The sequence below is a fragment of the Lactuca serriola genome, chromosome 5 (genome assembly GCF_051521515.1).
Source record: "Lactuca serriola cultivar US96UC23 chromosome 5, Lser_US96UC23_V15, whole genome shotgun sequence".
In the NCBI taxonomy this organism is placed as follows: domain Eukaryota; kingdom Viridiplantae; phylum Streptophyta; class Magnoliopsida; order Asterales; family Asteraceae; genus Lactuca; species Lactuca serriola.
The window spans coordinates 95161115-95176482 of NC_136412.1; the positions used below are offsets into that span (position 1 = coordinate 95161115).

The following is a 15368-nucleotide window of genomic DNA, read 5'->3' on the forward strand; positions in this document are numbered from 1 at the left end:
TTAAGTGCATACAATTTCACATCTCTCATAGGATTGTCTCACAAGACATGAACTCATTCATTGAAGTTGTATCTATTGAATGTTATTGTTTTATTAAGTCATTAAAAAAAATGGCAATTCATGGTTATGAGAGTGGATTATTTATATCTATAAAATTTTAACAAAATTCATTTAGTATTTTTAATATTTAATCTTTAACAATTAATACATTTTTAGTTTCCAAAAACATTAATTATCAAAATCTAGGATCTAAATTGCAAAACAAATAAATGTTAGGTATCCTTTACCCCATTCATTTGAATCCAACCGGTAGATATCGATTATTAATTATATTTTAGTATATAATTCCTAAATTTATCATTTATGGGATCGTTAATAACAAATTTAATTAGACATGTTTGATCTCATCTATGTCTTGAAACTTTCTTGCTTAGATATCGTTTATCATAAAAAAATTTCTGATCAAATCATCAAATTTGAAAAACTTGTGTAATCGATTTGTAACTTAGTTATAGAAATTGCAATAAAACCATCAAAAGATAACACTAAACATTTAGATATCATTTATCCTACTAGTGCATATAAAAGATGTGCGATTAAGTTTGTAAAAGGTTTTTAATGTTTTATAATTCTAATTTTCATAAAACATATTATATTATAATTATTGCATGCATCCAATAAACTATTGTATATTTAAAAAAAAAAAATTATTTTATATAAATTCACATTTAACAATGCTCTTTTATAAAAAAGGATTTGGGAAAATAACTTATTAATATAATTAACTTTTCGGTATGTTCACATCTGGGTAACTATCTTTTGTTTTTGTACACATCTAAGTAACAAACTTGTTGGAAGTGTTCACATATGACCATTATAACCTGCTATAGCAGGTTAAATCCTAGATGTGAACGTTTTCAACAACTTCGTTACCTAAATGTGTACAAAAAAAATAGTTACCCAAATATGAATAAAACGAAAAGTAAAAGTAAATTACACGAATGGTCCCTGTGGTTTGGGGAAATTTGTGTTTTTGATCCTAACTTATTTTTTTAACTTGGATGGTCCCTATTGTTTATTTTTATTGCGCGTTTGGTCCATGTCTTACCTAAAAAGACTATTGTGCCCTTATTAATTAATTTTTTTAATTAATTTTCTTATTTATGTATTTATTTTTTACATATTTAAAAAAATTAATAGACCCCACATATTTGTATCTCCTCGGATGATTCCTATTGTTTATTTTCTAATTAATTTATTTTTTTTAACTCGAATGATCCCTACTGTTTAATTTTTTTAATTAGTAGACCCTATATATTTGTATCTCCTCACCATCCCATCTCTCATCCTCATCAACTTCTATTTATTTTCCATCTTTAGTGATATCAACGTCTTCATCATCCCTTCTTTTTTCGGTCCTTCAACTCCGTCGAATCAACACCACAACCCACTAAAGATGAAGAGACAGTAGGTTATGGTGTTGGTTCGCCAGATTTGAAGTACCAAAAAGAGAAGGATGATGAAGATGTCGATGTTACTAAAGATGGAAAAGAAATAGAAGTTGGGGAGGATGAGAGATAAGATGGTGACTTGTAAGACCCAAATAAAATTTCTCAAATGTGGTTTCAGGTTTACAGTGAGGAGATATATATATGTGGGGTTTATTAATTTTTTTCAATATATAAAAAATAAATACATAAATAAGAAAATTAATTAAAAAAATAAATTAATAGGGGCATAATAGTCTTTTTAGGTAAGACATAGACCAAACACACAACAAAAATAAACAGTAGGGACCATCCAATTTAAATTTCTCAAATGTGGTTTGAGGTTTATGGTGAGGATATAAAGATATGTGGGCTCTATTAATTTTTTTTAAATATATAAAAATAAATATATAAATAGGAAAATTAATTAAAAAATAAATTAATAAGAGCACAATAGTCATTTTAGCTAAGACAGAGACCAAACGCATAACAAAAATAAACAGTATGGAGCATCCGAGTTAAAAAATAAGTTAGGGACTAAAAACACAAATTCTCGCAAACCATAAGGACCATTTGTGTAATTTATTTTTTAATTTTCGTTTTATTCATATTTAGGTAACTATTTTTTTGTACACATCTAGGTAACAGGTACTTGTTGAAAGTGTTCACATCTAGGATTTAACCTGTTATAGCAGGTCATAATGGTTATATGTGAACACTTCTAACAAGTTTGTTACCTAGATGCGTACAAAAAAAGATAGTTATCCGGATGTGAACTTACCGAAAATTAATTACAGTCATTTTCCCAAAAAGATTTTATAGAATTAACGCGATCAAATTTTAATAGGTAATATTAAGTTCCTTTATAAGTTTTAAGGGATTATCTTTCCAATTATTGTATAAGTTAAAAATCGAGTTTATGCTCTGAAAAAGTATATATCCCAAAATTATATCACCGACTTGTGGGAACACGCCCTTTCGCTAAAACAATTGCCTTCAAATCTTGAATAGCTCCTATTGTAGTGTCGCAGAGCATAGCCTATGCATAAACTTGGAGTTGGACAATAGAATGGAGATCTGATTCAGTCAGCAAGCACTGCTAATGGTTACAAGTCGAGGAGGGAGTTCATCGTCGTCTTCTTTAGGGATATCTTCATCCTGTTGTAAAATGTTTCCAGTGAAACCATCATCTCCATCCTCATTCACAATTCTTCGCTTGTTTGTACTCTTGATCGTGTTCATTTTCATATTCAATTTCTATAGTAGAAGCATCTTAGAGGATGAAGAAAATCTAAATCTTCGATTGCCATCACAAGACTCTGTATCTCAACAACAGGTATCGTTTTCGTTTTCTGCACTCGTCAATATCAAAATTTCATAGCTGAGATTGAAATATACACTAAAAAATTGTTCGTATGTTTTTTTGTGTAAGCAGCTGTCTAGTGAAAAACTTTGGGAAACCCCTTTTAGTGATGGTTTACATCCGTGTGTACATCCTACATCTAGATATCAAGGTATCATTGTTCATTGGTTTACATTTGATTACTAGCGATGTTGTTTCCTTACCTAAGATTAATTACTTATAATCAGACCTTTTTTGATATCTTTCTTTGTTCATCATTGTATGTTTTTACATTTTCAGCTATTCAAGGAGGAGATAATAATCATTATATCACCGTAAGAAGCAATGGCGGACTGAATCAAATGCGTACTGGTGTGAGTATTTGATATCTCTTTTTTGAGTTTTTCCACTACAATTGATTTAAAACTCAGCATGAAATCCTTCATTTGCTGAATGTTTAATGATTATCCTCTACCTATCAATAACATGAACAAAACATACTACTTTTTTTTTTTGACAGATTGCTGATATGGTAGCAGTGTCAAGGATGATGAATGCAACCCTAGTTATCCCTGAACTTGATAAACGCTCATTCTGGCAAGACAAAAGGTAACCTTAAGTTGTACAATATTTCTCCCTAGCTCCTTCCTTCTCTTTATCTCTCACACACACACATTCCTATTTCCTAATGTTTTGTTGTGCAGTATATTTTCAGATATCTTTGATGAGGACCATTTCATTGATAGCTTAAAAGGGGATGTGAGAATCATAAAGAAGCTTCCTACTGAGTTGGTTTCTGTTCCTCGAGCAAGGAAGCACTTCACATCTTGGGGTGGTTTAGGTTACTATGAGGAGATGACTAAATTATGGGTGGATTATCAGGTATGTAATTTTCAAGACTTTGTGAGTGTATACAGCACTTAATTCAGTTTTTAGAGCATCAATAGTTTTTCTACAGGTGATTCATGTTGCAAAATCAGATTCTAGACTTGCAAACAATGATCTACCTATTGATATTCAGAGATTGCGATGTCGTGCTCTTTATCATGCTCTTCGATTTTCTCCCTCTATTGAAACCCTTGGAAAGGTAAATGATTTTCACAGTATAACTTTAATTTCATCATGCATAATTTTGGCACAAGATTATATTTTTAATCTTGGTAACAATTTGTGTGGTGAAAATTAAAAAAACTAAACTAGGAGTTTGGATGATAATCATGTGTAGTTTTGTACAATTTCTTTCTTATATATCAAGTTTGAAAACTTGCATATGTTTAATGAAAGTACATTTGTAAACATATTTTCCAGCATATTCTTTCATCACATCCATGCATCAATTATAGCAATCTCATCCAAATACAAAACAATTGTCACTTGTATACTTGAATATAGTTTTTTAAAGTATAATGTCCTTATAAGAAAAAAAAAATTCAAAAATAATACAAAAATAAATGAAAATACATTGCTATTTTATATTAGGCCCTGAGCAAACATGATGGTGACAAACGCAGAAGCTAATTGAACGGCTGAGATCGCATGGGGGAAGTGGAAGATATATTTCTCTGCATCTCAGATATGAGAAGGATATGTTGGCTTTTTCTGGTTGTACATGTGGCCTTTCTGATGCTGAATCTCAAGAGCTCAGCTTATTGAGGTCAGATATTTATTCTTTTTTTATTATTATTAAATTATATATAGATTTTGTGTAAGGTTTCCGTGTTTTGGAAAGCTAATGTTACCAAATTAAAGTGTTTTTAATGAGTTTATGTATGACTACAAGGGAGTTTGTTAACTAATAATATATCCAAAACATATGCTTACTTGAATATATGGAAAAGTTTAAGGCTAAATGCAAAAAAATAGCAATGTACTTTCATTTATTGGTTAATCTCATAAAAGACCTTATATTTTGTGTTTTTTTTTTTTTCGGATAAAACCTCAAATTTTATTTTTTTGCCTGAAAAAACCTTGTAATTTTGCATTTTTTCTGATCTGGTCCTTTTAGTCATTTTTTTTTCCAAAAACAATTGTAAAATGTGAAGGTTTTTCGAGAAAAACTAAAAAATTTGAGGGTTTATTTGGAAGCATTTAGAAGGCTGAGGGTTTTTTTCGCAAAAAAAAAAAATACAAAGTTGAGGGCTTTTTTGGAAAAAATGAAAAAATACAAGGTCTTTTTCAGTAAAATAATAAAGATGAGGTTTAATCCGGAAAAAAACACAAAATATAAAGTCTTTTTATAGATTAACCCCCAAAAAAACGTATAAAATGTGAGGGTCTTTTAGGAAAAACCTAAAAAAGTTTAGGGTTTTTTTTGTAACCAGTTAGAAGGTTGAGGGTTTTTTCCAAAAAAAAAAAAAAAAAAAGTTTTGAGAGTTTTCTCGGAATAAATGAAGCACTTTTTCAGGAAAATAATAAAGATGAGGTTTAATCCAGGAAAAAAAACACAAAACATAAGTTTTTTTATGAGATTAACCCTTGATTTACTTGTATATTATCATCAGCATCCTACTTGCATTGATTTGTATTACAGCATCAGTTTTTTCTTGTGAAGAAATCTACCCAATTATATCATTTTATTAGGACATTATACCTATTTATTTATTGTCAGGGAGAATACAAATCACTGGAAAGTAAAGAAAATAAACTCAACAGAGCAAAGAATTGCAGGATTATGTCCATTAACACCCAAAGAGGTTGGGATTTTCCTTGAGGCTCTTGGTTATCCTCCTTCAACAGCTATATATATTGCTGCTGGAGAAATTTACGGTGGTAAAACTCATCTTTCAGACCTCACTACTCGTTTCCCAAACCTCTTATTCAAGGTTTCCCCTTCATAATTTTTTTACATTTTAACTTTTTACTCTTAAATAGCAATTGATAAGAAAAATTGAATGTGACAGGAAATGATAGCAAGTGAAGAAGAGCTGAAAATATACTCGAATCATGCATCACAAACAGCAGCACTTGATTATATGATTTCTCTTGAGAGCGATGTCTTCATTCCAACACATTCCGGAAACATGGCAAGAGCTGTCGAAGGCCATCGCAGATTTTTAGGCCACCGTAAGACCATTACTCCTGACAGGTATACATAATGCAAAAAAATAGCAACCTACTTTACTTTTTTCTTTCTTATAATTTATAACATTATCATAAATATAACTAAATCAATGATTGGGATTTTGATATTGATATTGATATTACCAGGAAAGGTCTAGTGGAAATATTTGATAAGTTGGAAAGTGGACAACTTAAGGAAGGTGCATCACTGCAACATCGTGTTCAGCACTTGCATCAGACAAGGTGATGTCATGTATCTTCATCCCTTAATTTATTTTTTCTTAATAATTTATTTTGCAAGAAATAGCAACGTTTTTTTTTTTTTATTTGGTTATCCAAGAAATAGCAACTACTATAATTGGGTAGATTTTTCAAAGAATAAGAAGTTGTTTGATATGCATCTTATTGATTCAGACCGTTTGATACCACAATTAGAAGCCTTTGATTCGGGCTTATAGCCTCTTATTGGGTTTGACTCAATTAGCCTGTAAATTGCTTGTGTTTGCAAAAAGACGTAAATGCCCTCCTCATCCTCGTAATTGACAAGTGTAGAAACTTTCAGGCAAGGTGGTCCAAGGAAAAGAGAGAGTGCACCAGATGGGATTAAAGGAAGAGCGAGGTACAAAGCCGAAGAATCATTTTACCAAAATCCATATCCTGAATGCATATGTGCTTCTAAAAAAACTACAAAAATAACATAAAAAATGCATTTCTTTTCATTTCCACATTCTACATTTTGTGTAAATGTGTCATGTGTAAAACTGGTCCCACAGGTAAATCACAACATACCTTATTAAACCTTAGGTATGGATTCTAAAATTCTTACTGTTAGATGCTAGCTAGCATGTAGGGATTGTTGTAAGGATTTGTATATCATGTAATAATAGATTCTTTATTTTTTTTTTAAAGATATTCGCTATGTTTAGTAGTATTCTCTTTAATTTTGTTTTTATGGATGTAACTAGTTGTGAGACCCGTATGTTATACGGGTTTGGTAAAACAAAAAATTATATATATGAAGATTTAAACAAAGATTTATTTAAATTTGAAATTTTTGATTTGAAATTCAAAATTTAAAATTTGAATTTAAAAGGAAACATATTAAATACAATATATAAGTACTAATATTATAGTTTGTTGACTATTTTTAACTAAGACAATTATTAATTGACGTGTAAATTTGATTGCTAATTAAGAAAGGATATAAAATGAGAAAATGACAAGTGGAAAAAAAAACATTTATTCAAAAATACTAAAAAATTACATGTGTCTAAGTTAATGTAAGAATGACAAGTGGCAAAAAAAAACCTTCATTTATTATAGTAGATAGGGTAAAATGAAAATGTACACGAGGCATAATATGAATTTATGATGTGTTGGGTATTTTTATATAGGGACTGAAGTTGATTTTTAATTTTTATGCCAGCATAAAAAGTTTAATGTAACCAAAATGATTGTCTTACTATTTTAAATGTCTATTTAATGTCTTACAGTTTTACCTTATGCTTTTTTATATTTATTTATGTAAACACAAGCTGTGGTTATGTTTGATGGATGGCATGTTTTCTATTTTCATTTTATTAGCTCAAGTGTTTTATTATTACTACGCTGCCAGTCTCACTTGATAATAAAGCTACAACCACGGTCAAGCTTGAGATTCTTTTATTAATTTGAATGCTAACACAACGGCGATTGCTATCACATTCACAATAACTCTTCTTGCACACAATTAAAGTTACAATAGATGAGAAATTTATAGGGGAGTTGACCTAAAAAGTCCTAGGGTTCGATGCTTATGGGCCCTCTGATAGAAGATTTGGCTACAAGGTCAACTTGTTCTCCAAGATAAGAGTTTCATAAATTGGACGTGTTCTAAAATGTAATAACAAGCATTTTGGTAAAACTTATCTTTGCTGAGAATTGTTCCGCAAACTGAGTTTTGGGCCCTTTTGCCTTCTGCGTTCTTCTATCTCCTGAAATCACATATCTTCAAAAAGTTTTACCATCTACATAGAAAACTCTTCTGAATCAATGCTTTCCGCATTACAAAATTGTTGTAACTTTTTAGACTTTTCATTTAGACTTCTCATCTCAACAATCTCCCCTCTTGGAGGCTAAGTTATAAAGCAACTTCTTCTGCGATCTAAGATGTAACCTAACCCTCTGTAACACCCAAAGTCAGGAAGGCCAAGAAAGGAAAGAAAACCCTAATTTTAAGGGACGACTCGTCGAGTTCAAGGAGAAACTCGGCGAGTCCGAGCGGGATCCGGGTCAAGGAGTAAGTGACCGACTCGGCGAGTCGGCCAAGGAGACTCGGCGAGTCTGGTCTGTGCGAGGAAAGCCCTAAATTCGGGACTTGGAGCCTATTTAAACTTCTCATTCTCTCCCTTAGGGTTCCTTTACTACCTCTTTCACCGAGAACATCGAACCCTAAGCCCCATTGTTGCCCATTCAAGCTTCCAAGCCATTTTTTTTGGGTGATTTGAAGGAAGAAGAAGAAGGGGAATCATTGAAGCTTTAAGGATTGGCCTTAGATCTGAAGATTGGGGAAACTTTCTGAGTTATTGAAGGTATTAAGTCGTTTCCCTCCTTTAGATCTATTATGGTTGTGAGTTTTGGGGGCTTTTTAGCCATGATTAGCTATCCATTTGAGTTAGAAGCCAGATCTGAAGTTGCTACTTCGGATCTAAGCATATTATGGTCTTGAGAAGCATAAAGTATCTGTCCTTGAGTTGATTATGGAGCCTCTTTGCCTTAAACCCTAGTTTATGGTGTATTTTGCCTAGATCTCCTTCTCTACACGTAAAGTTTGCAACTTTACGTGAGGAATAGGCTTGGGAAGGGTAGATCTACAGTTTGGAGTCCATGCATGACTCAAAAGTCCTCTGCATGTATGAAAATCTGAATGGACTCGGCGAGTCCTTTGAGTGGACTCGGCGAGTAGCATGAAGATTTGGAGGAACTCGACGAGTGGGATGAACAACTCGTCGAGTCGGATGAAGTTGGGCAAGAACTCGACGAGTTGGATGAACAACTCGGCGAGTCTGTTGAAGGTTGTCTTGGACTCGGCGAGTATGTTCTTGGACTCGGCGAGTCAAGACGCGAAACCCCAAACCCTTCGAGTTAAGACTCGGATCAGCGAGTTGAGTGGGGACTCAGTGAGTTGGACAGGTCAGGACTCGAAAATCGGTAGACTCGGCGAGTCAGGGGCTGACTCGGCGAGTCGAGTCGCGAATGGAAGGACTTTGAGCATATGAACTCGGCGAGTCAGTAGGCAGACTCGGCGAGTAGGGTTGACCAGGACTTTGTCATTGACCAGAGTTAACTTAGTTGACTTTCGGGGGGACAGTTAGACTAAGTATTGCATTAATATTGGTAGCTCAGGGAGCTAGTGGAGCAGGAGTTCAGAGAGTTGCCAGGCAGCAGCTAGAGGGGTTATCAGCAAGTTCAGCAAAGTGCAAGTGAGTTTCCTTTTTGTGTGAATGGGTCTAAGGCCACAATGCCGACCCATGTAGTTATGAGTAGAAGACCCGGGGGTTAGCCCTAGGCATAGTATGCTAGTATGATATTCAGGACGAGGTCCAATGATAGCGGGCGGGTGCCCAATGATTGGTTTATATGATAGTTTATATTTGTTGTCTGTGTGATACATGTATGTGCCTGGTAGGGAGGTGAGTGTGGGCGAGGTCCCATATCTCACCAATAGCAGAGTGTGGATGGTGTTCCATATCTCATTAGCAGCAGAGCAGGGGCGAGGCCCAAGTTAGGGAAGGAGTGAGTGTGGGCTGGGCCCGTATCTCACTATTAGTAGGAGCGTGGACGGGGTTCCATGTCTTATCAGTAGCAGGACAAGGGCGAGGCCCAGGATAGGCGAGGCCTTAGGACAGGATCCATTGTATATGTTTAGCTTATGTTTTGCAGTATGATTATGTGCTATTATATGTTAGCGGGCGAGGCCCTGTGACAGGCGAGGCCTAAGTAAAACAGATTTGTATCCGAGCGGGGCTCGAAGCCAGGCGGGGCCTGGAGCTGCGGGGCCGTTGTAGCGGGTGAGGCCCGAGGTAGGGGGCGAGGCCCATGATAGCGGGCGTGGCCCAGTATGTGCAGTACGTGGTTATGCATGGTATGTGGTAGGGTGGGGAACTCACTAAGCTTCGTGCTTACGGTTTTCAGTTTTGGTTTCAGGTACTTCCGGTAGCGGAGGGAAGAGCTCGGGGTGATCGCATGGCACACACCATAGATTAGACAGCCTGGGAATGTTTACTCTGATAACGAACATGTGTTTTGGAAATTAATACTCTGATGATGTTTTGGATTGATGACTTTGCTTTAAGTAATGTTTTATTAAAAGAAATTTTTAGTCTTGAATTTTAGGACGTTACACCCTCTCTAGCTTGTGTCTTCTACCCTAATTCATAATCATTGTTATAGTACTTGATAGTCATTGATTCTAGTTAAATATATTGATTTGTCTACTTATGGGAGAGGTGTATAGGATAGACATGTTGACCTGGTTGTTGGATTTTAGAAAAACCTTATGCGGAAATGGTCTTGCCTCCCGACTGTCTTGACTGGATGATTCTTATTTGATAGACATGAATGTATATATTTGAATTATTGAAGGATCTAAATATTAGATGTTATTCTCAATTAGTCATTAACTAGTATAGTATATTATAGGTTGTTACACGCTGGTTGAGCCGTCTGCAAACCAATCTATTTAGTTGTTTTGAGACTGTTCAAGTAAATTTTCTCACTATACTATATATTACAATATGTATCTTCCGTATGTTAGGATGTAGTGATAATGTAGTGTGTAGTGTGTTGATAGACAAATAGAATAGTTTAGCCAGTTGTTGGTTGTGTTGGACTGATTGTTTGTCTGTCTGTTATATATATATATATATATATATATATATATATATATATATATGTGTGTGTGTGTGTGTGTGTGTGTGTGTGTTAACATATCATGTTGTAAGTTGAGAAAGGACTAGCTTTATGTTGAAGGCCAAGATACTTGGGCATACCAATTTTACGTCGAAGGTCAAATAGGCAGACTAACTTTATACTGAAGGCCAAGGGGGCGGACCAACTTTGTGTTGAAGGCAATTATTTGTATGTCTTGTGTGTATATTGTTGTATGTGGTATTTTGGGGAACTCATTAAGAAGTGACTTACAATTGTTGATAAAATGTTTTTCAGGTAGCTCCTCTGATCGTGGGAATGCTCCAACGTGACTGTACTCGCATCAAAGAAACAGTTAAGTTTTTTAGACTTCCGCTAAACTCTCTTTTATGTTTAATAAAGTGTAAGACTATGATATTTTAATGAAAATGAGATTTTGAAGTTATTTTAGATATGTTTTAAAAATGAAAAATTTTGATTGAAAAATCGGGATGTTACAATATGCTTATATACATTAAAATTGCATCACCATGAATGAAAAATGTAAAGCGAGAAAGAAAGAATTAAGATTATCAAAACTAGTAGGAGACCCGAATCCTTTTTATTTCATTCATAAAAAATAGACAAAATTACATAAATGGTCCTTGTGACAATTGATCAACTTTGATCCTTATGAAAAAATTTATGCGTAGATGGTCCCTGTGGTTTCAAAATCTTACAAAGACAGTCCTTTTGACTAACGGTGTTAACTTTTTCAGTTAAGTCCCTTATGAAATGATCCATTTGCCCTTCATGCCATAAGGACCATTTATGTAATTTCCTCCAGCCACAGGGAACATTTATGTAACTTTGTCTATTATTTATTATTTATTATTTAATTTATTTATATTTCTATGATTTAAATTTTTTTTTGATGTTTTGTTCGAATATACTCTTGATGTTTTTTAACCTTTTCGATTGTATTTTTTTGATATTTTGTTCGTATAATTTTTTTTCTATTTTTTGACGTTTTATTCGAATACATTTATTAATATTTCTTTTGACTTTTTCCTTTAATAATTTCTTCTATTTTTTTGACATTTTGTTCAAATATATGTTTTAATGATTTTTTTACATTTTGTTTGTTTATATTTGTTAAAGATTTTATGGTTGCTATAGTCATAATTGGTATCTTAATTCACTTACACATATAAGGTTGTATAATTATTAGTTTTGTAAAGCTTTTTATAAACATCTTTTTTTAAATATATATAAAAAAAACTTTGTTAAATGTGAATATGATTAATATAGATAGGCTAATCGAAAAAAAAATGTCTAAAAGAATTAAATAACTCGAAAAATACTAAAGTTAATTCCAATGTGAAATGACATGGACGTTCTCGCCAAGACTACGAGACAGTCTTAGGTTAGCCTATGTGTACCTAATTTATATTAATCATATTCACGTTTAACAAAAAATTTACATTTTTTTATTAAAAATATTTATAAAAAGCTTTACAAAAATAATAATTATACAACCTTATATATGTTGTATAGTTATAAAATAATACTTATAAAACCTTATATTTGAATTATAAAATAATGCTTACTTTATATATTTGAATTATAATATAATACTTATAAAACTTTATCTATATTAAAAGAACAAAAAAATATATGATTGTAAGTGAATTAAGTTAGGAATTATGATTATAGTGACTATGAAATCTTTAATAAATACAAACAAACAAAATGTAGCAAAAAACATTAAAAGAATATTCGAACAAAAAGTAAAAAAAATTAGAAGAAATTATTCAAACAAAAGTCAAAAGAAATATTAATAAATGTATTCGAAAAATGTTAAAATATTATATGAACAAAATATCAAAAAATGTGTGACAACCGTCAATTTCCGGTCAAGTCAAAGTCAACTGAAGTCAACAAGTCAAACCGTTCGACTCAATTTGCCCGTGGGTACTAGAGTTTACGTTATGTAATTTCTAAACAACTCGCTATTCTAATGAGAGATCATAAATCGAAAAGTGTGTACATCTAGATCTCTTTAACCTAAAACTGTGGTACGTGGTGAGCCAAACCGATAAAACAATGTTGCATACTCATCGGGAGTGTGTAAGATCCTTAAACAAGGCTTAACAGGGTTTACGGACCTTGCATTGCGAAGTCGGACACTCACATTTGTCACACACGAAACCTCTCTCAATCGTTTTCACTCTATCTCACTTTAATCGAGAATCTCTCCCAAATCTCTCTAAGAATATGAAATCTCTCCCAAATCTCTCTAAGTATGTGAAATCTCTCCCAAAACTCTCTTTGTATGAGAAATCTCTCCAAGAATATGAAATCTCTCCCAAATCTCTCTAAGTATGTGAAATCTCTCCCAAAACTCTCCTTGTATGAGAAATCTCTCCAAGAATATGAAATCTCTCCCAAATCTCTCTCAAAAGTTCCCGTAACTTTTTGAAGTCATTCGTGTCATTCCGACCTTTAACCGGGTAAAAACGGCTTGAAACGGGGTAAAAACGAGTAAAATAGGCTTAAGGACCCGAAACCCCTCTTAAGGAGCCGAAACCCCTCTTAGGGCCGAAAGTCCTCTTAGGGACCGAACCCTCTTGGACCAAACCCGAAGGCTGCTGAACCGAACCCGAAGGCTGCTCTCGGGCCCGAACCTCGCACAAGCCCGAACCCGAAGCTACTGTTCATTTCGGTCTATTTCGCTCCTGATGCTTCGGACTGAGCCTCCTTCTCGCTTCTTGTTGTTTCGCCTCGTCTCGCTTCGGACCCAGCACCAGAAGGGACCGAACCTTCGGCCCCCTTACGAGAAGCCTCGCAGGAAGAGCCTTTCTTCCCGGTTTTCGACTACGACTACATTTTAACTTCGTTTTTAATTGTTTTAACGCGGGATTTTCACCCAAAACTTTATTTTAACATATAAGACCCCATATTTATTAATTATCCACGTTTTTGGGGATAAACCTTATCCAAGAAGAGTGGGTGAAGTACAAGAGGTGGAGTGTTGACTTTCCTTTATTCTATGACACAAGCAACCACTCCCATACCCACTCCATGTCACTATTCACCATCAACCCATACCTAGTCATTTCATGGTACTTTTCCCACCTTTTTCCAACCACACAATTGGTCAAAGGCTAGAAAACTCTCCTCTCTCCTCACACTTCTCTCATTTTCTCATTCTTCCATCAAGAACAAACTTCACTTTCTCTCATCTTCTCTCTCTAAAATTCGAGATTCAAGGCTATACTCCAAGCTTTTCTTCTACTTTTGGTAAGTATTAACATCCTCCATATGATTATTTCACTTCCCTCTTTCTCAAATCAATGATTCCTTACACAAACATCATCACATTCTTGTTAGATCTTCGAATCTTCAAGTGATTCTTCAAGTGTTCTTGAGTTGGACACTTCTCTTCTTCAACACTCATCTACTGAAACTACTCAAGGTGAGTTCATACCCCTACATTTTCATGTTTTCTCAAGTTTTTAGGGGGGGGGGGGGGGATACAAGTTAAAATACCAAGAACATAACTAAACTTTTCTAACAGCCTTCATCAGAAGAGTTCAACTCCGTTCACGGACTGTTTTGGGAAACTTAAACATTTTTGTTTTCAAAACTGTTTTAGGTGTAAGTAGTTCCAGTTGTTGGATTTAAAATGACTACTTGCACATCTCCATACGATTTTTCTACAATTTATGGTGATTTTTACAAAACTGCCTATCATTTCAAACACCAATCCGGACCAGTCTGTGATTATGGACTTTTTCACCCAAGTTGGAGGTCATTAAAAATCATGATAAAAATTATGAGTAAACTAAACACATTTTGGGAACTCTCAGAATTTACGGATTTAGTTTTCGACTTCGTATGATTTTTCTATGACTTTTCTAAAACAACGCAGAAAGGTTAAATTTAGTTAACAGCATATGAATTTCATAACACTTTGTATTATGTTGAGCAAAGTGTATAACAATAAGTTCTAAATATTGAATGTGTTTCCTTGTTAGTTTATCATCATAAACTGAAACTTATTCATTCATGATAAGATTATTCATTCATTTAGAACACGTATATTAAGCTATAATAAGCATAGTTTATGGATTCATAACACTAATGTATTTTCATAAAAGAGTTCTTATACATTACAAACGTTTTGGATAAACTATAATAGGTATAGTTTATGATCATCACATAACACACTCGTACAAAAAGGGTACATTCATACAAAAAGGTTCTACACTCACGCACACTACACGTAAACTTGTTAACTCAGAATGTGAGACTTTCTCTCCCCGCACGTCCGAGTACGGGATCCAAATTTCTGTAAGTTATAACCAAAATCTCTTGTAGGGAGAGCGTGATAATTGTGTATAGATCTATATTGGGGTTGACATCCCACACCTCGCTGCTAGCTACAGCCGGACCGACAGGTCTGCGGGTGACAAGAGTCATAGGATCAGGGCGTCTAAAAGACGTTGTGCAGGTTACCTCTCGTCATAGTATGGTTATAGCGACTCACATAGGGAGCTAACAATACATAAAGTTTACGGGATTTTTAT

General features: G+C 33.9%; 1 protein-coding gene across 1 annotated transcript; it reads left to right on the top strand.

The window, feature by feature from the left end:
• Window positions 1-2429: 2429 nt before the first annotated feature.
• On the top strand, window positions 2430-6797 carry LOC145052801 (O-fucosyltransferase family protein). Its single transcript, XM_079000687.1, has 11 exons — window positions 2430-2823; window positions 2923-3001; window positions 3130-3203; window positions 3350-3438; window positions 3534-3711; window positions 3788-3916; window positions 4341-4483; window positions 5438-5651; window positions 5730-5914; window positions 6037-6132; window positions 6452-6797. The coding sequence occupies exons 1-11, from the start codon at window positions 2590-2592 to the stop codon at window positions 6588-6590; spliced, it is 1560 nt and encodes a 519-aa protein (XP_078856813.1). The 5' UTR covers window positions 2430-2589; the 3' UTR covers window positions 6591-6797.
• Window positions 6798-15368: the final 8571 nt, after the last annotated feature.